Source organism: Nannobrachium achirus (assembly GCF_963921795.1).
Source record: "Nannobrachium achirus genome assembly, chromosome: 15".
Taxonomy (NCBI): Eukaryota; Metazoa; Chordata; class Actinopteri; order Myctophiformes; family Myctophidae; genus Nannobrachium; species Nannobrachium achirus.
This window is the reverse complement of record NC_137822.1, coordinates 46,192,956-46,217,059: the sequence shown is the minus strand read 5'-3', so window position 1 is coordinate 46,217,059 and position 24,104 is coordinate 46,192,956. Positions and strand designations below refer to the sequence as shown.

Below are 24,104 nucleotides of genomic sequence, written 5' to 3'. Positions count from 1 at the left end.
CCTGCCTCCTTCTCAGGCCTGCCCACCCCTCCCCAACCCTCACTCAGCACAGCAGTAGCAGTAGGTCCCGATTGTGATGTCACAATCAGACCGAAAAACAGGCAGCCCGTTCTGAGACCTGCTTACATAGATCTGCCCATAAACTGAGAAAGACACAATGGTCAGAAATAGGACTTTGTGAGGATAGAACGTGCTGGTGGGACACCAAAAAAATACATAAAAATTGGAAAAATGAAAATTCATGGTGTAGTCCCTTTAAGGGAGAAAAAACATCATGGCACCCCATCTTTAAATATCATTGGCCAAGCTCTGCGGGACGGACATACAGTGTGGACGGACATACATACACACAAAGCCAGATGTAGGAGCGGTTAGCACCGCTCAAGAAGGAATGACACATACCGTTTTAAATGTGTCCGTGACCATAAATGGGTCCCGACCCAGTGTTTGGGAAACAGTGTCATAGATGACTGACGTCATAGAGCAGCCTACAAGTACTCTAGTACAAACAATGTGCAAATGCACTTTGTTATTTGTTAGGCAACGTGTTTGCGTTTGCGTGTTACGTCACATCCGCCAGAGATCGTTCCGTCTATATAAGCCGAGGCTGTAGGGCGACGTCTAAGACACAGAGACAGCCAGGTTCACGCTAACAGACCAGAGGAAGATCGAGGGGCATTCTTTCATTGCAGATTTTTCTAAAATGCTGATCAAAGTGAAGACGCTGACGGGCAAGGAGATCGAGATCGACATCGAGGCCACGGACAAGGTGGAGCGCATCAAGGAGCGGGTGGAGGAGAAGGAGGGCATCCCACCCCAGCAGCAGAGGCTCATCTACAGCGGCAAGCAGATGAACGACGACAAGACGGCCGCAGACTACAAGATAGAGGGAGGGTCTGTGCTGCACCTGGTGCTGGCTCTACGAGGTGGAGGATCCCTATGATTCACCTGGTGCTGGCTCTACGAGGAGGAGGACCCCTATGATTCACCTGGTGCTGGCTCTACGAGGAGGAGGAACTGCCATGTAAACTAGGGCCACAAACCCCCTTGGAACTCTGACAGTGTACGGATGTTACATTCCATTTGTTACATGTTATACTCTCTGAGTGGGACTCTTACTGGAAGCGACGAGGGAAGGCTCGTCTGAGGACGACCGAGAGAGAGGCGCATCCCCTCATTCCGACACTAACCCTAATACCCTAACCTCTATGGAAGTGCCACCAATCAGATAATTAGAAGTCAATGTCGGAATGGAGAGCGGCCCCCTCTCTGGGTTACAGACCTGTAAGGGTCAATTTGGTTCAATTTGGGACATTCTCTGAGTTACAGACCTGTAACTCTGAGAGTGTACAAATGGTGTACAAATGGATGGTGTACAAATGACAAATTTGAACTATCAGTCGATTAGCTGGGGACCCCCCCACTTTGAGAGCCACTGTTTCTGTTAAGGAGCGTGTTTCTTCAAGATCTTTTGAAAATGACACATGGTGGTTAAAGTTGGTGACCAGATTTTGTAGCCATGTTAACTGATTTGCTAGGGATCCCCATGGACCCCACTTTGAGAACCACTCCTCTACAGCATGTCATACGTCTCCATGCAACAATATCCACCAGTTGTCTATTAACAGCCGAGTGATTCTCAAGCTTTTTAAGGGTTAGACCCACAGACAGACATGGTGAAATCTCCACCTGCCTTGGTAGAGATACAGTAACATAGACAGACTATGTGGGTCTAATATTGATCCTCATATCTGAGCGATCTTTCGGTCCTGAGCTGACTGCCGTGGCTCATCGTACATTGATTGATGACATAATCATCTCTATATTTGAGCACAGTTTCCGCCCTATCCGACCCACATCGACTTCCGGTTATTAGTGTGGTTGCCCTGCTATAGTTCTTGTCTGGTTTTCTCATCATAACCCTTCACCCAATCAGACATCACAATACCTTGATATTCTGATGTCACCCTTTTCCCCCTATCTGATTGGCCGTGGTTTGCCAATCAGAGAGTGAGATCGTAATATCAAGCTCCCCAACGGCAACCACACTTGCAATTGCATCTTTCTAGTTGTACTTGGTTATTGTGGTAAGTCAGACAGACTCAACATGTTTGGGAACCCGACAAAGCCAGATGTTGAAGGAGCACCGCTCAAAAACATACACAAAGCATGAGGAGGATTGGATTGGCTGTCAGGAATATGGGAATATGGGATTCTGTGGGACAGATTTTTTTCTTCTTTTTTTGAGCGGTGCAAACAGCTCCTACATTTCACTTTGTGTGTATTATCTCCATGCATGGAGATCCATTCTGCTCATACACAAAGTAACTGACGTCACGCACAGAACAGCCCATACAAGGAGATACTGTATGAACGTGTGTCGTGTTTGCACCGCTCACTTCGCACAGGTGCCGTTTTTCTTCTCCCTTTTTTTTTTTATTGTTGTCCAGGACCAGCTATAGCTGACTGGACCCCACAGACTGCACAGAGCAGTGCAATGGTTCTCAAACTTTCTCATGTCAAGGACCCCCAAATTGACACTTATTAACCCGCGGACCCCCATTTGAAAGGATATGCCAGGGACCCCCATAAGAGATTTTATGGCTCTAGCAGTGATTCCCAACCATTTTCATTTCAAGGACCCCCAGTAAGACATGCATCACGCCAGTGGTTCTCAAAGTGGGTGCCGTGGCACCCTTGGGTGCCGTGACACAAGTCCACAGGTGCCTCAGAATACTTTGATAATATTTGGCATTGATCAAGATCACTTCAGTTTAACCACTTAAAGGAGTAGTTCACCCCAACATGACTTTGTATCCTATTGATTACTCAAGCCATGGAGACGTGAGTTCAATAATAAGTCACATTCCTAATACAATAACTTCATTACACAAAAAATCAAACCTCGGTTCGAAGTGAAGCGGTGAATCTTAGTTGTTTGTCAACTGCATCCCTCTATAATTATTTCAGTTTCTGTTATTTTTGTGGCCTACTACATTTTTCAACTTCTGCTAGATTTTTAATGTATTTACTCTTGTCTGCCTTAATGCTCCTTTTTACCATTCTGTTAGCATCTGTATATTCTTATTGTGCCTTTGCTTTTGCTCTTATGCGGCTATTTGTCATTGCTGCAATAGGTGAGACCTATTGAATGTACAAGACAGATAAAACCTGAAGGCCAAATTATCATGTGAAGCTTGACCAATCCTCAAAGTATCCATTCATCTGACCGGGAGGGACACCGCACACATATTCTGGACGTACAGGACAGATAAAGCCTATTCATTCTGAACTGAAATGACCATATATGGACATGGGACACACATTTTGCTTTTTGAAAAAGCCTATTCATTCTGGACTGATATTTTGCACGTACGGGACAGGAAAAACCTGTTCATTCTGGCCTGGAGTGACCATATATGGACATGAGGTAACATACATTGTGTTTTTGAAAAACCCTGTTCATTCTGGACTGAGATCACCATATATGGTAATTAAACGGACATTCTGTTTTTGAAAAAGCCTGTTCATTCTGCACTAAAATCACCATATATGGGCGTGATACACACAAAGCCACTCATTGGAAGCGGTTTTCACCGCTTCAAAAAAAGAATATATATATATATATATATATATATATATATATATATGTATATATGTATATATATATGTGTGTGTGTGTGTGTGTGTGTGTGTGTGTGTGTGTGTGTGTGTGTGTGTGTGTGTGTGTATATATATATATATATATATATATATTACAATAATCAAATTTTTGTCTTACAAAAATATATATTATTGAACTCAAATCTCCATGGCATGACATTCAGGGGTTCCTTGGATGAAAAGTTTGAAAACCTCTGGTCCGTAGCCTAATGTACAGACCCCGATTTATGCATTTCTATCTCTGAGACCCCAATTGTTATTGTGTAATCAATATCAATTGTGGGCTCATCTGAAAGGCGAGACCAGTATGTTATCTTCATTATTTATTTATCTATCAAGTTCTCCCCGGCAGTACAAAGGCAGGGCCCTTAGCCAATGAGGTGCAATTGGAAATTGGTGGAAAAACATTTGGGAGTGGTGTTAGCTGGAGTATTGGTTGAGCTTCACATGACAGTTAGCACGCTGCAGAATATAGTCACGTCGGCAACACACTTTTAATTGAGGTGCCAATGAGGTGCAGCCAAAAGGTAGATCTTTGTGCCCATACATGGTGTTACATGTGAGCACACACTGTTTCGTAGGAACAGTATTTCTAGTTTAACTTTGAAGGTGTACAAATATATTATATATACTTTGCACCTGTGGAGACTGCAGATGTAAACTAGCATATTTTCTAAATCCAGTATATTTATGCTATATGATTCATTAACTCATTGAGTGCCAGCGCCCTCTAGGGGCCAAAGAATGCCAGCGCATCTCTCATAGGCGAGCGCTTTAGCTTCCAGGACCTAACCTTCCAGGACCTCACGTGCTCACGTTCATGCACGTCATGGAAATGTCCCGGATGATAATGCTAACAGAATGGCTATTCCCATTTTGTCATCTAAAAGATCATTTTTGGGCGATTTCGCCGTAAATAAACCTCGCGCCGTTCCCTAAAGACACAATCCAGAGATACAAGCCTTCAAAGATGCGGTCTTTCATTGGATTAGGCGGAGATTGGCGATTTCGTTCGCAAATAACGTCCGGCCGGGACGTTGCTAGCTTTCGGCTAGTAGCTACAAAAATCAAGCCAGGCTTCAGAAGGCCTCTTATCATTTTTATTCATTTCATTAAATATCCCGAACTAGTTCGGGATAGGCACCCTGGAATACGTCGCGCCGCCTACAATGAACATTGGGTGAACATTGGGGGGGTCTAAACTTTATTTTAAACCATTTTCAATGGAATATATCGTCGGACAGAGTAGAATGGCTTGCTGGCTAGTGGCTAGCGAGCCGGGACCACCCACGTTGCTCCAAGCAGCTCGGGGTAAGTAAAATAGCAAATAAAAAATTGTTTTTGATCCCGAATATCCCGAACTAGTTCGGGATAGGCACTGTATGAGTTAATATGCAGTGTCCCGTCTAAACAAACAGACAAATAAATTAAAGTAATTATAGGACTTAACTTAATGTTGCTGTTTTGTTTTATTTTTTCATTTATTTAACTGTTATAATATAGCACATTTTAAACAACAGTGTTGAAAGTGCTGTACACTCAACACAAATAAACAAATGCCAATAGAAAAAGTACAAATAAAGAACTACAAATACAGAGTAAATTGTCAAACATCTAAGAGTTTCTAAACGTGATTTAAACACAGGGTTTGAGACACTAACATAGGGTGGAAGCTCATTCCAGTTTGGGCACAACAGCGGAAAACAATCTATCTCCGACTCCCCGGGTCTTCAGCTTTGTTGGTGGGACCTTAGGAAGGGGCTGGTAGACCTCAAGACCCTTGTAGAGTTATTGGGAGGCAGAAGTAAGCCATTTACCTTGAGAGGGAGTGGGTTGTTGGCTGATTTACCACTGTTTCAGGGTTGTGGCACGAGGCAAAGCGTTTTGGACTAACTGAAGACGTGACCGGCAGGCTTGGCTAACACCAACATCATATTCTTTTCCTTTCGGGTGTTCCCTTCACCACTGCATGTTTAAAATAAGTCGTAACCACATCTGAGGCAAGACTATAATTCATAATCAATTGGACATTAGGTCCAAAAATGTGTTTGATTATTGTCAAACTAAAGATTAATTTAATCTATGAAACATCTTCATGTATCAGAGTCACCACATCAGTGTCTGACTGGCTGGAAGCTTCAGTCACGGTGTCATGTCCTGAATCCTGGTTGCTCCTCTTAGTCTTCAGCAGCCAATCATAAACCTTGTCAAATGATATGAGTTTTTCTTCAGATGGTGTTCCACCACTCACTGCAACACAAAACCACACACGTGCAACTATTATTATTATTATTAGTAGTAGTAGTAATAGTATCAATAATAATATACCACCATTCACTGGAAAACAAGCCAACACAAGATATTTACAATAAAACAATGCAAGAATTATCAACAACAATGTGAGCATGCGTGCACGCGCATGCATGCACGCACACACACACACACACACACAATTATATTGATACTCACAGCTGGGACGAATCCAGTCGTAGCTATGCCGTCTCCTGACGGCTGGCAGGGTTGGTTCTTCTGGCTCCTTCACCACAAACTTCAACATCCTGTCTATCATCTCCTCCTCTCTCCTCCTCCATTCTTCCTCTCTTTTCTTTAATTCCTCCTCTCTTCTCCTCCATTCCCCGTCTCTCTTCTCCCATTCTTCTTCTCGTCTGTTCCATTTTTTTGCAGTATATGCTGGCTTTCCTCTCAGTCTTTCAAACAGTGTCATCTGTCTTGTCTCATGTCCCTCCCTGAGGTGTCCTGTGTCTCTGACAGACCCGTCTTCTCTGGAGTCTGAAGGTCCAAAGTGTCCTCTGTTCCTCGTCACCATGTCTTCTACTTTCTCCATCAGCTCTTTCACTTCTGAGATGTCCACCTTGGCACAGTCTAGAAGATGGTATCTGTAGCCACATTTCTCCAGGAGCCACTTCAGAGGATCTCCTTCAGACTCTATGTACTCCTCAACACATCTCTCTCCCAGCCACCTTCCAAATGTGAACAGAACCAGAGCGTGTCTCCAGACTCTGTCCCCCAACAGCTCCATGTGTTCCTCCACTGATCTCCTGTCAGCTTCAGAGAAACTGGACATGACAGGGACATTCACCAGGAAAGCATGGGGTCCAGGAGAACACAGAGACACACCGTGTAGAAGGACATCTTTGATCTTCTGTGATGGAGGTGTAGTCGACCAGTCTGGACAGATCACCACACTCACATTTCTGTCAGCAACTCGACTATGTTGTCTGACACATTCTGTCTGTTCAGTCTGGAATATGAAGTTTACTGCATGTTAGTTAGTGTCTAATAGCACCACAGTTAAACTATAATGAAGGATCATTAGACCAACTATATCTGCAGACAGACATGTGCAGGGAATATTAGAAGAGCACTTTTGGGGCGGAATTTTGTGTTCAATAAATCAATATTAATATGAATCAAACACGATGGACACAAGGACAATGACAGTTACCAACAGCAACATAAATAATAAAGACAAACTATAAACTGAACAAGATAAACCATCAGTTCAGAACTAAAAAAGACAAGTTAGTGAAGTCATCATTCAATTTGATTGTATTGTATTGTATTGAGGAAGACTTGTGCAAGAGTCGTGTGTGTAATTTAAAATGTTAACAGTCTACCAGAATACAGAAGACAAATGTCATGCAAATGTAATGGACAATACAGCATTCTTATCTAATGACTCTACATTCATTTTAGATAGAACATGTGTATGTAACACATTACTGAGTTCATCGTTCACATGATGGCTCATACATTCATGACTCATTATCAGGAAACATTTACATTCGAGGTCATTGATTAGAATATGAAAATAATACTCACCTTCCTTTCTGTGAACACTTTCTCCTGCAGTATGAGATCTCCAGCCCAGCTCCTCGTGAACTGGTTTCCATCAAACAACATCAGCCTCACATCTGGTAGACTCTGACGTTCTCCTGACACACACAAACTCTACATTAGTTCAATATAGCACTATGTAGGCCTTCAGAGATTAATTAGAACTAACAATTCTGGCTGAATTGACTTTGTATGTTGTCATGTGATCACCGATTACAGAAAGGTAGGTTGGGAGTGGTTAGACATTGGTTAGACATTATGGGTGGGCTGACACCCACCTGACAGAAGAGAGACTAGTAATAGTACCATGAAGAACTTGTACTGTATAGGGCCTATACAGTACAGGCTAAAATCATAGCCTATACTATAGGCTATGATTAGTCAACATAGTTTTTATATTGAGGTTCACCTACTGGGAATTCCATAACGCCTCAGGCTCTTTATTATTATTTTATCAGTTTAACTGACTGATTGATTGATTTTTTATAAATAATCACCTTCAAACAGAGCTTTCAGAACAGCTCTCTGTCTGTGTGTCTTGGTCATCAATGTCAGGACATGTTCCTCTATGTTCCTCTTCCTCTCTGACAACTTCTCTGCAACATCTCCATCAACTTCACAGTGTCCACCTCTGTTTCCTGCCACCATCTGGTCTAACTTCTCCAGCAGCTGTGTGACCTGAGTGTCATCTCTCTTCTCATTGTCGAAGACATGACACCTGCTCCCACATTTGTCAACAAGCCAGCGGAGGTCTTCTCCTCCAGCCTCAATGTACTGCTCAATGCTTCTGTCTCCCAGACGGTCTCCATAGGTGAACAGTACCATAGTGTGACTCCACACGCTCTGTGGCAGAAGCGACATGTGTTCCTCTACTACTACTCTCTGTTCTTTGGTGAAAGGTACTGAAAGAGGAACCATCAGAAGAGCAGCATGTGGTCCAGGAGGACAGAGACACACACTGTTCTGGATCTCCAGTTTGTCCATTGCTGAGGTGAGCAGTGATCTGTTATAGAACCAGCCTGGTGAGTCCACCACTGTCAGATGTCTCCCTGCTACTTCACCATCTCTTACCTCACAGTGAGCTGACCTCTGAAGTAAGTGATTAACTTTAAAACCACTTCCTCCCAGAATGGTGTTTCCTGCTGAACTCTTTCCAGACTTCCACCCTCCCAACAACACAAGCCTGAGGTAAGCCATTCCTGTCAGATAAAACATTGTTTAGTCACAATAAATACCGGTAATACCAATTATTATTATCTGCGCTTCTACATTTGATGTAACAAATGCACGTACAGGTGCATATGATCTCAATTAAAATTCTATAGATTTAAACATTTTCTGTTTTTATGATGTATATTTTTATAAATAATTATAATGTGTTTCCATCTCAACTTTAACAGTTGTTAGGATTTCGCTGTAGTGTGTTTTTAATGTGTGACTGTGTGTGTAGGTCTATGTTTGTATGTAACATGAGCTGCCATTCCCCTGGGTGACCAAGTGGCAGGCCTGGGTGACTAAGTGGTGCTGTTGAGTCTCTCACACACACACACACACACACACACACACACACACACACACACACACACACACACACACACACACACACACACACACACACACAAGGAGCGCGCGAGAATGCTCTTAGACAGACACAGTTGCAAACACCCTCATAATATGGGGTTGTGGTATACAGCAGTTTAAGAAGTTATCAGAACCCCTGGCTTCATGACATGAACTGCTAAACACACACACACACACACACACACACACACACACACACACACACACACACACACACACACACACACACACACACACACACACACACACACACACACACACACAGGGTATAGCTTAAAGAAATTAACTGCTCACATCCTGTGGGTTTGATTTTATTTTAAATCATACAGCCTCTTTTATTAGGCATCGGCCTGTATAGAGCTGAGCGGTCAGTTGTCAGTGGTCCAGAAATAACAGACCACTGATTTCAGCGATTGACAAATCAGAATCAAGCATTCAACCAAGCCGTTTAATAAAGTATTGCAAGATCAGTGCTTACTGCTTACCTTCTTAGTGTCTCCAGAGTTTGTCTTTGAAGAAACAAGTCCAGACTCTATAAGCTCCGTCCTCCAGTGTCAACATGTACGACTGACAAGTGACTCCTGTAAATGAAGAACATTATGTAATCTTTAACCTGTAAGGAATGCTTGCATGTGACTATAGTCTTTTATTGTTATTATAAACTTTGTTTTATGTGCTGGAGAGATGATGTGGAAAAAACATTACAGAACTTAAAAAATAAATAAAAATAAAGAGTGTAGAGCATTTATCCTGCATTTGGATTGAAAACTTTCTTTTTTACCTTTATCTATTCAGGGAAGACTAGTCTTTCAATGACGCCCCGGTGTGTGTGTGTGTGTGTGTGTGTCACCCACCTTTTGACCTGGGCACCATGTGACCGATGTTAGATGTCTCCTCTCTGAATGAAACACACTGAGTTCAGGTGGTGGTAACAGCTCAGCAGCAGGTGTTTAGTCTGTTTTCACAATAACAGGAGACAGGAGATAGTACAGTATGCCAGCACATGTGGACATCATAAACACTTTTCTGTATCTGAATCCTCCATTGCACTCAGGATGAACCAATATACTCTACATAGTATTCTTTTTTTTTTCTTTCTTTTTTTTTAAATTTTATCCCACGATTTTGCAACCCATTTTTTTCACCCAGTGCCAATTGCCTATGTAATCCTGGGCTCTGCTCTCCCTCTGCCGCGCCTGGGGAGACAACGGACTGACCTCATGCTTCCTTCAATGCATGAGTAGTCCAAGTTGTTTCTTTTCACCTGACAGGGGGGATTTCCCCGGGATGGACGTAGCGCGTGGAAGGAACACGTTATTCCAACCAGTTCCTTTCCCCTCCATCAGGCGCCCCGGCTGGCCAGGGGGAGGCATTATTGAGACCAGGATTACATACATAGTATTCTTATTGATCTAGTGATCCTATAGTGGATTTTATACAGTTTACACAAATGGAACTAAATACAACAAAACTGTTCTTTTGAAAAAAATACAGAAAATATAAAAATACATTTAAAAGGCAATATGTTTTTTACCATGAACTTACCGTTTTTATAATATTTTAGTTTATTTATCAAATCACATGAATTGTAGGCATACAGTACATTATAACGCTCCGTATAGGACTTTTATTTTGTAGACATTTTCACTCTAGCGAGCGTTTTAAAGACTAGAGGGGTAGGGCTGTTGGTCAGTACTAATGAACAAATGCAAAATATAAGGTGCTTACCGTTTTGCCTCAAGTGTAATCTATCCACGCAGGAAGCTCTACGGAATGTGTCAGTCCGCATTCTTCAATGAAGAAGTGTTTTACTCAAGCTTGTCTCGGAATCTCATTGCTTTACCTCGTTTCCTCAAATGAGCGCAACTGCGCAACAATGCCTGTGTGTGTGTGTGTGTGTGTGTGTGTGTGTGTGTGTGTGTCAAATATTTTTTTTTACATCCCTGCTGTAAAAGAGGAACATTAGGTAATCATTAACCTGCTGTAAGGAATGATTGTGGGCTAAAGTCAACAAACATCCTTTCTTGTTTCATATCAGAGCTGGAGAACAGCAAACAAAACCTTGCTGATCATAAAGAAGAGTGGTCACCGCCCAACCCTATGATGAACCCTATACCCTGATGCACTTGTGCTGCTGGCTATAAACGTTGTATCCCCTTCTCTTCTATTCTATCCAGAAAGAGTCATATGGCATTTATGGAAGCATGCAACTGCAGAAAACTCAACACTTGCCGGAACACTGAGGAAGACTGAATAAGCTGCCACAGTAAGGATTACAGTAAGAGGTATTCCCATGTACATTTACTTTTATTGATATGGTAAAATACTATTATATTATATTATAATCCATTCTATTCTATTCATCTGCTCGAAATATTGATGACTGCAAATAGGCTAAATTAATGTAGCCTACTTTTATATTAAGGACTATATATAATTTGCATATATGACTTGATAGAAAAATCTAAATCAAAAGAGTTTTGATGAATAAAACCATGGTTCACTCGTGTTTGACGAGTTATGCATCAATAACGAACCTTTTCTGCTATACATGTATGAGTTTCAAGCCAATTATTCACATCTGATCTAAAATCAGGATAGAATTTCAAATTCCCCATGTAGGATAACCTAGAAAAACACATTTAGTTCAAGTTTCTACCTTGTTTAGTCAAAAAGATTTGCACTTAAATAGATTTCAGCCTTGCAGTGGCGGCCATGTTGGATTTCTCAATTTTGAGCCATTTAGGAACATTTTTGAGCATTATATACAGCAAATTTGGATTCAGCATCCCTTAATACCCCTAGAACAGTTGTATATAATAAATATTCGCAAAATGCCTTCGGGGTTCTGATTTTCTGAAAATTGATCCTGTCTAGTAGCAGGGTTGAAAGCCCAAGCCAAATGTCCCTTGTGGACAATAACATTTATCTTTACCTTGAACTGAAGTAGGGATGGGAGAACATATTTAACATAAGCAGCTTTTACTTGACCTCTGTGGGGAATTGATCAAAGTAGGACTGCTCAATTTATCCAATTTCTTCTTCTTATTATATATGTTTTACTTTGTATATATGTTTTACTTTGTCATCTTACAATGATATGTAGGAGCCAAACAGGGGTCATATTTGTATTTGTGCACTGGATTGGATAAGTGATTGTTGATTGATGCAGGCACTGCATTGTCACCTTGATGTGGGTGTGTCTCTGTGTAGTTTCAACACTACATCTATCTATAATGTGAAGTTGAATTGCACCTTCTGTACATAAATGCACACTGTGAAGTTGAATATATTAATCTGTTGCACATAGAACACACTGTGAAGATGTTTACAAAAGTTAAGTACAGTACAGTAGCAACTACTGGAAAAATATGCTGTTGGCGTATAGAATATGCCAAACATTTTGCACATGTACGATGTAAAAATAAAGGAGTGCAAAAGGCAAAAGAACAACAGGAAAAGAAAATAATCTCTTCTTTTCCTGTTCTTTTGCCTTTTGCACTCCTTTTTTTCATCTTTTTTTTTTACGTCTTATTATTTACACCTTTTTAGATTATTATTATTATTTTTAGATGTGGTTTGCTGTTATTATATTGTTTTTTGATATACGACTGCATTGTCTGAAGGATGGCAAACAAAAACAAATGTTACTCTTATGTACCTGTACAAAAGACCTAACAATAAAGTACAACCTTGAACAGCTTTGAGTTTCCATCACTGCATATTGATGCTGCACAGGTCTGATCAGGGCCATATTAACCCTGTGTGGGCAACCTCAAATTGAAGCATTTACCAACATGGGGGCACAAACAACAAGGGCAACCTCAAATTGAAGCGTTTACCAACACGGGGGCACACACATCAACATGTAATCCAGCCTCTTTGAACAATCGGCCTGAAGGTGGCGCTAAATGGGACAGATCCATGTTGATGAGATGAGTGTAGACGTACTGTGTACCGATTTGCGTGATTTTAGGGCAAAATCTGGTAGGAGCAGTGTCCAAAAATGTGTTTTAAAAAATCGGCCTGATGGTGGCACTATATGGGACAGATCCATGTTGATGACATGAGTGTAGACATACTGTGTAGCGATTTGCGTGATTTTAGGGCAAAATTTGTAGGAGCAGTGTCCAAAAATGTGTTTTAAAAAATCGGCCTGAAGGTGGCGCTATATGGGACAGATCCATGTTGATGAGATGAGTGTAGACATACTGTGTAGCGATTTGCGTGATTTTAGGGCAAAAATTGTAGGAGCAGTGTCCAAAAATGTGTTTTAAAAAATCGGCCTGAAGGTGGCGCTATATGGGACAGATCCAAGTTGATGACATGAGTGTAGACATACTGTGTACCGATTTGCGTGATTTTAGGGCAAAAATTGTAGGAGCAGTGTCCAAGAATGTGTTTTGCAAGAATCGGCCTCATGGTGGCGCTAGAAGAGGGCCATGTGAGAAGTGGGGTCTCCGCGCCGCCGAAGCGGACGAATAGGTACCGGCCCCGGCTCTCCCGGTCGCTTCTAGCCCGAGTTACGGCATTTTATGTGCGCTGCAGTGGAGGGGGTCCTCCACTGGGGGCGCCACCACTTTTGCATCCGTTCTGGAGCACCAGGTGTCGGTGGTCCCCGGGAATTCCCCGTGTGCCCCGTTGGGGTGGTCATTTGGTCTTTTTTGCACATTTGGTAATTTTTTACACCTGGGGGTCCCCCAGGGACCTCCGGGGGTCCTTGGAGGTTGTAGTTTGGCAGGCAAGGAGTTTGTGTGGAAATTTTGGCATGGATCGGGCCAATGGTGGCGGAGATATGAGTAGGGGGAAAGTGTGACGTGTGACGAGTGACGTGACGGAGGGACAGACTGACTGACTGACTGACTGACTGACTGACGGACTGACGGCCTGTGGAGGTTTGGATAGTATAGAAGTAACTGCGACCTACGGTCGCAATCAGACTACAGCAATCAATATTTCAATAATAGGCTGATATCTCTATGATTAAATCAGACTGTGACAAAGAAGCAATTTCTTAGCGGAAAATATTTAATGAAGTCATGGAGAAGAGAATAATGGAATACAGTTTGGTTATTGTATCGTAAACAGGAACATAGTTCGGTAAGATAGATTGTAATGGATGAATTGCACTGGTTCAGGCTGACCTAAAATGGTGTAAGCTATTATGAAATATTATCATATTATTGTGTGCCAAGATGTAGGGTGACAAGAAGGTATAAAAACACACCCACAATCCTATTTAATCAGCCCTTAATCAGCAGGGGAATGCCTCAAAAAGACACGTCCTCCTAACGGAGGCTTATGTTGACAGGAGCAGTATGAAAATCCATAAAAGTATTGCTTTTCTATCCACCTCCCTGTCAATACAGGTGTTTAATGTGATCCTCCAAGTGAGCTGATTTGTAGTGAATGTTTAATCATTTCAATTGGCGTGAATAAACTGGTGACTTTTTAGACTCCTGAAATGTCCGAAACTCTCACACAATGTCACAACTCTGTCACAATGTTTACAATGGAAATGTTTTTCCTCCAGTGTGGACATGCTGGTGTAACCTGAGATGATATGAACGTATGAAACTCCTGTTACACAGTTTACACTGGAGACGTTTGTCTCCAGCGTGGACACCTACACTTGTCTCCTCCCAATCTTCACCGTCTTCAGTCACTTTACACTGGAAAGGTTTTTCTTAAGAGTGAACAAGCTGGTGTGTCTTCAGGTGAGCTGACCGACAGAAATTCTTGTCACAATGTTTACAAGGGAAAGGCTTTTTCTCCAGTGTGAACACCTCCACTTGTCTCCTCCCAATCATCACTGTCTTCAGTGACTTCAGTGTCACCTTCAGAGCAGTGTGAAGAGATGTCTTCATCATCAGCTTTACTTTTCACTGCTGGTAATATCAACATTGATCCACCAGGCCCCTCTGGTCTTTTTTGTCAGTGTGGACAAGCTGGTTTATCTTAGGGGGACCTGACTGACTGAAACTCTTGTCACAATGTTTACAACAGAAAGTTTTTTTCTCCCATGTGGATACGCTGGTGTGTCTTCAGATTAGATGACTGACGGAAACTTTTGTCGCAATGTTTACAAGTGAAAGGTTTTTCTCCAGTGTGGATAAGCTGGTGTGTCTTCAGGGTAGATGACCGACGGAAACTCTTGTTACACAGGTTACAATGGAATGGTTTTTCTCCAGTGTGGACACGCTGGTGTGTCTTCAGGTCAGATGACTGAATGAAACTCGTGTCACAAAGTTTACAAGTGAAAGGTTTTTCTCCAGTGTGGATAAGCTGGTGTATCTTCAGATTACTTGACTGGCGGAAACTCTTGTTACACAGTTTACAATGAAAAGGTTTTTCTCCAGTGTGAACACGCTGGTGTGTCTTCAGTTCAGATGACTGACAGAAACTCTTTTCACACTGTGTACAGTTGAAAGGTTTTTCTCCAGTATGAACACGATGGTGTCTGTTCAAGGCACCGGACTCACTGAAACCCTTGTCACAAAATTTACAGTGGAAAGGTCTTTCTCCAGTGTGGATACGCTGGTGTGTTTTCAGGTGAGCTGACTGACTGAAACTCTTGTCACAATGTTCACACTGGAAAGGTTTGTCTCCAGTGTGGACACCTCCACTTGTCTCCTCCCAATCATCACTGTCTTCAGTGACTTCAGTGTCAGATTCAAGCTCAACTTCAACTTCAGAGCAGTGAGAGGAGATGTCTTCACTTTTCACTGCTGGTAATGTCAACATTGATCCACCAGGCTCCTCTGGTCTTTGAAGCATCTCCTCCTGTTCCTCTTTAATGTGTGGAGGCTCTGGTTCCTCCTGGAGCAGACTGGAGCTCCTCTCCTGTTCAGGAGAAACCTCTTTACACACAACCATGTGCGGGATGTCTAGGAGCAGAACAATAACATGTTGTGAACACTGGATTCCTAAAGTGTAAATAAACATAATCCATCCACCATGTTCCATGTGTGAATATAATATTGATTCAGCAACTCCAAGTTCTATTTCATGACCAAAATATAGTCAATTACAATGCCCAGGGACCCAATATGTTTACTCAAATACTGTTTTGGGGACTTGTTTGCAGCTTCCAAATTACAACAGATATAACATGTACACAGAGACCCCTCCTGCATTAATTAGCTGGTGTTCATTTTAACTCCAAAGAGTACAAATTGAACCAAATGGACATGTAAGGGACCATTTGGTTCCATTTTGTACACTCTAGTGTGTTGTCTTTGCAGTGTTGCTGGCTTGGCCATTGGTGAAGTCATACAGCATAGAACAGAGTTTGTATTTGCATGTATGTACACTATGCATGCTGTACATACTGTACTGTACAAGTTGGGCCGAAGTTTAAAATGTGTGTAAATGATTTTTATGGCGTGGCTCTGTACATCTAGAAATATGTCGTCAGCATCTATCTGTACAATGTACAATGTGTAACAAACAAAAGACAAACAAGTCTAATGAGACAAAAACGTTTAACAATGAATTTTGATAAATATTTTAATGATAGCTACAGGTATGCATTATTGTCATTCTCAAGATATTTTTGCAATGGTTATTGTTCAGTGAAAATGAGATATTATGGCAGTTCTACAACATAACAATGACAGAAAGAAAGAGCAGGTGAAACTTACCGAGTGGATGGTCTTCAGGTTCCTCCTGCTTAATAGAAATGTCCCTGGCTGAGTCTGGAGAGTTCATCTTCTCCACCAGTCTGGACTGATCTGAAATGAAGCAAATGCATAACGACTTTAAAGGACTTTTAACTCCAGACTAAATAACATCTAGGCTTGTGTTTTTACTTATATTGATTGATCCTAAATGACTGACCATGGGGTTTATAGGCAGAAATGCTCTTGTTTCCCCAGCACCCCTCATATAAAGCCCATAAGCTTTTTATTAGTTGTCTGAGGAAGTAAAACTCTACACCGGGAACAGCAAAATTGGTGTGCAGACATTTTTTCTTATTTATTCTTTCTTATTTTTAGTTGTCATTACAAACACATCCATGCCGTCGTTGTCCTAGACGAGTCGCCACACTCTGCTAAACAGATGTTACGCTGTTTTTCCTGGAAAAGACGCGCTGTGATTGGCCAGTAGTCACTTTGATTGGCAGTTGTGCCCAACGCTCACCCCAAAACATGATTTATGAGACTATGGCGGCTTTTGAGGGACAACCAAGGCATTGATGTGTTTGTAATGACAACCAGGGCCGGTTTCTGCTATAAGCAATATAAGCGGTCGCTTAGGGCCACAGCTACTAGGGGGGCCACATCAGAGGATGGTTGTGCTGTGAGTGTTAAGTAAAACTGTGGCAAAATACAGTTTTCTATGCATTTTGGTGAGTTTGATATAGTATGGATACTGGATAGGTTTGCGCTCCTGGATGAAGTATTTCTGCTTTTATGTAGATAAGGGGTCTTCAATGATTTTACGGCCAAGGACCTAGAGAGATGAAGCAGGGACCCCGTACTGTATTCGTATTTCTTAGAATGCTTTCCATTCGGTCATACAGAAACGTGAATGGCGCTTGCATTGTAGCCTTGCATAGAACCTTAACATTCTGTGCAGCTCACAACCCAGACATCATCATTGAAATTGTCAGCCACCTCTGTGCAGTTAATTTGGAGAAGTAAAAACTCCTGACTAGACAATAACTTAAAAATGTGTGACAATGTGAAATCCATCAAGCCTCAGAATGGTGAAGTAGAGCAGTGTGTTCTTCACAGCTTCTTCACAGCTTTCATGACATCTGACAATTCAGCACTAATTTCATTGGCAGCGACTGACTTCCTAGTCCCTGTGTAGCATGCAGTTTAAACTGTGTAGGCCTACCAGGCATTGCCTCCATCAGGTGCACATATTGTAGAGGATTTAATGGATCCCCACTAGCTGATGTTGGAGCAACAGCTAATCTTCCTCTGGTCCATTTAGAAACATACAAATATACTATAAAACATGTGAATACAAAATTACAATGCATAATAAAAAACAACTAGAAGCAGTGCTCTTCCGAGCACAGGTCTCGACCAGGTATGGTAGTGGTAGTGGACAGTGAAGTGTCAAAAAACAGGCTCATGGTGGCGCTATAAAAGGCTGATGTGAAAAATGCAGGGAAAGGGTTTTTCCTTGGCCTCTAGGGAGTGCGCTTACAAAGTTTGAAACTGATCTGCGGAGTTATAGGTAAAACCACAAATCGGCCTGTAATAGCGTCACCATGAGGCTGATTTAAAAATATTTAAGTGGCATTTCTTCCTCTGCCTAGTGGGAATGTGTGTGTGCGATTTCATGATAATTGCACTTTGCGTTTGTGATTTGAGGCATTTTTTTCAAAACGGCTCAATCCTACAAACTTTGGAAGCCAATCTTAGCCAATCAGGATGGAATATGCAAAATCGGACAGATCCATGTCGATCACATGACTGTCGAGACACTGCCTACCGATTTGTAGGATTTTTGGACAAAATCTGTAAGAGTAGTACAGAAATGTGTTTTGCAAACATCGGCCTCATGGTGGCGCTAGAACAGGCCCATTTGAAAGATGTGGGTCAGAGGTTCTGAATTGGCATCCAGGGAGTGTGTGTGCTCATTTTGGCAGCGACCAGGCCGCTTAGGTTGCTTTGCTTTCTCATACTGATACGTCTGAAAACGTTTTAGTTGAGCATGGCAGTCTCCATGTTTCTTGTTAAAACCAGAGGGCATGAAAATAACAAAATTAAGTTTTCAGTTGGCTACTCGCAACACTTTTAAAAACACGCAGCAGAAGACGGAAATGTTAACGTTTCTCAGACATATTTGGGTGTGAAGTGTGGTTTACATAGGATATTATGCAAGTAACACTCAAAAGTGTGAACTTGCTACTGTAGGTTCTTTTGACAGTCTTTTTAACAGATTAAACTATCAAAATGATTAGGGCTTATCTGTGGATCACTATCATTCATTTTCATATTTCATGATTTTTATTCCGCCGCGGCCAAGAGGTGTCCCTGATTTTCATCTCCAGCAGTTCCGGCAAGAACTTCAAGCCACTTCATCCCTGGTTTTGGGGGCCACCAAAATAAATCTAGCTTAGGGCCACCAGAATCCTAGAACCGGCCCTGATGACAACTAGTAACACATTCATGAAAAGAAATAGTAGAAAAATGATCCTAGATGTTATTTAGTTGTCCTTTAATGACCCAGTGGTGTCAAGAATAACAGTAATATTTGCAGAAGGTAAAGGCAATATGGACTAAGGCCAACTCTCCTACATATGAATATTGGGTGCAAAGAATATAGGACTCATATATTAGGAAGATTAGGTATGAACAAAATGTAATGTGTCAAAAGATGGACTCCTGTAATGCAAATAATGGCCTATATAATGGAAAGGTGGAATGGCCTTTTCACCAAGTGCCAAATTGCCTAAGCTGTAATCCTGGGCGCTACCAACTCTGCCAACCTGGGGAGGCCAGAACTGAGCTCATGCTTCCTTCAGTACATGAGAAGTGAGCAGGCAGCTTCTTATCACCTGACAGGGGGGAGTTTCCCCGGTAGGACGCAGCGCGTGGAAGGAACAAGTTATTCCATCAAGTTCCTTCCCCCTCCATCAGTCAGTATAGAGACCAGGATTACTGCATGTTTTTGTGAGGGTACCGGTAACCTCACTAAAACTAATGCTGTGAGGTGGGGAACATAGAGAGGGGAACATAGAACCTGGGGAACATAGGTTGGACCCCGGAGAACTCCACTAATACTATGGACCAGAGCTAGGAGGACCCCTGCCTTTATACCATACAATAATACAATGACCCAAAACTACTGACCCAAATTACAGACAACAATCTGCTGGCATACATCATAGTATACAGTATTATACAACTATCTGGCTGATATAAACCGTAGTATACAGTAATTATACACGTGAGTTGAGCACACTGAAGTACAGACACAGCCTATCCATACGGGTCACCCTAACCCAACCACATTAGATAGATACCTTTATTATCCCAAGGCAGGCTCAGCACACACACACACACACACACGCACGCACGCACGCACACAGAGAGAGAGAGAGAGAGAGAGAGAGAGAGAGAGAGAGAGATAAAAGTGCTCCAAAGCAGGTTGAGGTGTAAACATGACAGTGGTGAGATACGACCGTCATGTTTCAGGGCTGTTCATTACCTGCTGTGTTTCAGTGGTTGAGCTGCTAACAAACGTCCTCCTGCTGCTTAACGACGACACTGTTTTGAAACGACACGTTTTAGTTTTCTTTGTAGTTTAAAGTATCAACAACACAACAGTCAGCCACCATGTTGTTTTCACTGCTGCATTGTGGGTAATGTAGTTCCTCTTCTGACCACTTTGTCTAGACGCCAGTTGGCGTGTTGCTGCCTGCCCCCCACTGTTGGTCTCGGGTAATGTCCATTGTTTATACAGTAACAGTACTACAGTATGTCAGAAGTGCCTACAGGTATAAAATAGAAGGCAATGTTTAGACTAGGGTATGCTGGGTAATAGTTAATCAGTTCTGCATAGCAGGGACCAGAAAGGGGACTACACCCCAATGAACTTGACTAATTGCTAATCAAGTAGGTCTGCTGTCAGCAGACAGAGCAATCAGTAGCCTACTGAATGGCCATCAGAAGTAGACCTACCATATATTCAGTTTACAAGGCTACACAATAATGAAAATAAACCCACATCTCAACTGACATAAAAAGTCAGTGTTACATACCTATTACAGTCATATAACAATAAAAATGATCAAAGTAGACAAAAAAATAAAAATCACAGTCAGATATCACAAAAAATGTAAACAGCATCAATACAGTCTTACTGGTTATCATTAGAATTTCTATGTTATTATGAATTGCAATTTAAATATTGTAGGCTAACCTAGTTTTGATATAATTTTACGATAGGCAGGGATAGAATACATTTAATTGTGTTCTGTGCAAACCTTTTGAAAAATGACAACAGCATTGTTGAAAATCTGCCACATATTTTACATTGATCTACAAGCTCTCAGTGTGGTTCTCTGTGTTGTACTATTTACTTCCTGCTCCTGATCCTCTTCCTGGTATGTTGCCCGCGCTGTCTAATACAATAAAGTATTCAGACAATCGAATTGCCCATGTTTGGAAGAGTTCTGGAAATATATAGTTACAACAACTTCAGAAATAGTGGAGTCTGATTTGGTACCCGATCCTAGGATTTGGATTTTGGGAGACGTGCAGGGACTCTCGCTAAGTCAACATAAGAAGTACTTCATTTTGCTAGCAGGTACAGCTGGCAAAAAGTGTATTCTCCAAAATTGGAAAGCTGAAAATCCTCCCTCCCGAAGACATTGGTTGAACGAATTAACATCCTATTGTACTCCTGAAAAGATCTTGTACAATGTCAGGAGGAAACCAGAAACATATAAGAAAATATGGGGACCTTTTATGTCTTTGTTACCATCATTGCACCCTTGTAACTAAATGGGATAATGTATTATACTGTTAACTATACAAACGTAGGGGGGAACCTATACTGTACCTGGGGTGTGTTTGGGTGGGTGGGTTATTTGTTTTTTGTTTTATTTTATTGTACTTGTTGTTCCTGTCTTGTCTTTGTTATGTTGTAAATTTGAAAAACTTGTGACGTGTCTAAATAAAAATATCTTTACAAAAAAAAAAGTATTCAGACAATCAATAAATGAAACACAAAAAAGGATTGAGAGCTTTCCATTGTGCACTGAAGGCTTAAAGCGATGTACTGTATTATCAATAATACCTGGACATTATTGTTTAAACCCTTAAAATGTTGTTGATGGGTCCAAAATATCAGGCAATTTTTGTTAGTTTTCGTGTTTGTTTATTTCCAATCTGACAAGCCATCGTCAAAGAAAAGGGACCGCCCACTTGTCCCTTTTCTTTGCCAGAGAGAATGGTTTATTTCAAATCAGCAGATATATTGTATGCATACATTGAATAGGCCTACATTTCAAATGCAAATCAACAGGTGCATGCATACAGTACATTGATTGAATACATTTCAAATCAACAGATATATTGTATGCATACATTTATAAATTACAATCAATTATCATTCCTTCTTCTTGCGGCAGAAGCAGCTTGCATTTGTACAAAAGAATGTGCAAAAGAAAACATTAATATCTGCTCATCTCTTACACGTTTCCAATGTTTCTTGTACCACTGAGCTCTGGCCACCACGTCGTTGGAGTAGTCCTGGCCTGTGGTGTTGTCATCCACTCCACTGTAGGAGTGGACGTTTTCATCTCCCTGGTTGTAGGCTGCCAGCCCTCCTATAAAAACACACATCACAATCATCCACAGTGTCATCTGAGTACAGTTGTACCAGTAAGACGCCGGTGTAGTGCGGTGTAGTCTTTTTGAGCGTTAACGTTGTAGTTTTATGACTCAAAAAGACTACACCGTACTACACCGCGGTGGATAGCTTACCACCGCGGTACCGACTCTGATAGAGGCTTAAGACGGCTAAGGGCGAGGTCGTGCCATATATCTGTCTTGGCCCTCTGTCGTGTCCATATATGGATTCTGTTAGTGTGGTTCCCCTAACAGGACATCATCTGGGAATGCCCATATATGGACTTTTATTTTAATTTATCCTTTATTAATAATAATATAGGACAATTAGAGTCTGTAGAAACAACCATGTGCTGTGAGACCCCAGATATGCCTACTCAGTTACTCCTATGGGTTACTCCTATGGACTCTGACATCAGTTTGATGTCAGGGGAACCACTCTAACAGAATGACATCACGCTCTGGCTTCACTGTGAGGTCACACTAAAGAAATCCTTTGTATGCCCATAATGGAGATCCCTGTCTGTAGAACCAGCCACGCTAGTTAGACTGACATTCACAGATATGGGCTTAATATTGATGACATCAGCGATCTCCATAGGCCTATATGGGCATAAAAGGGATTCTGTTAGCGTGGTTACCCTGACATCACAGTGATGTCAGAGCATAACAGTCAATCAACAGTATAAGATCAAACCAAGTGTTACAAACAGAAAAGATGTGACGTTCTCATACTAAACTGCGAACTACGGTTTCTTTCTTTTTACAATACAAAATTTCAGCATTTCTTCCATTAACCCATTCAGAATGGGTACACATTATTGTGTATTATTATTTTATGCTTTAACTATTGAAAAATCGCACCCGTGCAAAGTGAGCGGTGCAAACTATTTCCTGCGCAAATCAGTGTTGATAGGCATGCATGGCAATATTCTTTTTGTTGTGTATGATGTCAGTCTAGAGGTCTGCTCAGACTATATAAGTCTTTATTGTCATTTCTCATCAGTTAGTTGACCAAGGTACGGATTGTAGCTTGTAAGAGTGTCATAGTGTAATGATAAGTGACCTTATTTACCTCCAGAGAGGCCTCCAGAGAGGCGAGAAGAGGCCAGAAGATGAATATTTTAGTTTTTCAAAGTCTGTTCATTTGTATTTTAAACTTGTATTACCTGCCTATCATTTATAACCTGTAAGATTTTCCACAGTCTGTCTAAAAGTGTGGTTATTTTATCGCTTATAAGTGATATTCATCTAATATAATTTTGAAATTCAAGGTTAGCACCGCTCAATAATTTTTTATGACGTATTTTACGCGGCCTAAACGCGTTATGACGTATTTTACGCGGCCTAAACGCGTTCTAAATCAGGGTGAACCAATCGAGTGCCTCTGTGACTATGACATCATGGACAGATCAATAGAATCGAAGTGTTTCATTGGTCTAGCGAACTCATGTCATCATCATTTGTGACATCATAGTTTTGGTAAAAAAGCGGTCTATAGGAGCGGTTAGCACCGCTCATAAATAGCAGATATAGATCTGCCATTTTTGAAAAATCGTGAAAATTAAAAATGTTACCTGATTCTATAAGTGTCTTTTGAATCCTTATAAGATTTTTTGAAAAAAACCTATGTTTCTATGTCAGCAATCTGGCCAGCCATCGTCAAAGAAAAGGTCCTTTTCA

At 41.4% G+C, this 24,104-nt stretch overlaps 1 protein-coding gene and 1 long non-coding RNA gene across 2 annotated transcripts; one reads left to right on the top strand and one right to left on the bottom strand.

Moving 5' to 3' along the window:
- Window positions 1–703: 703 nt before the first annotated feature.
- LOC308299904 (ubiquitin-like protein NEDD8) lies at window positions 704–943 on the top strand (the record flags this gene model as incomplete). The annotated part of the gene is made up of 1 exon (XM_080743683.1): window positions 704–943. One exon carries the CDS (start codon window positions 704–706, stop codon window positions 941–943), a length of 240 nt encoding a protein of 79 aa, XP_080599809.1.
- A 14,920-nt stretch (window positions 944–15,863) lies between these two features.
- On the bottom strand, window positions 15,864–20,411 carry LOC308300029. The gene is made up of 3 exons (XR_013962791.1): window positions 20,275–20,411; window positions 16,746–16,835; window positions 15,864–15,989 (listed from the first exon to the last, which is right to left on the bottom strand). It is a non-coding gene; the product is annotated as an uncharacterized lncRNA (long non-coding RNA).
- Between the last annotated feature and the right edge of the window lie 3,693 nt (window positions 20,412–24,104).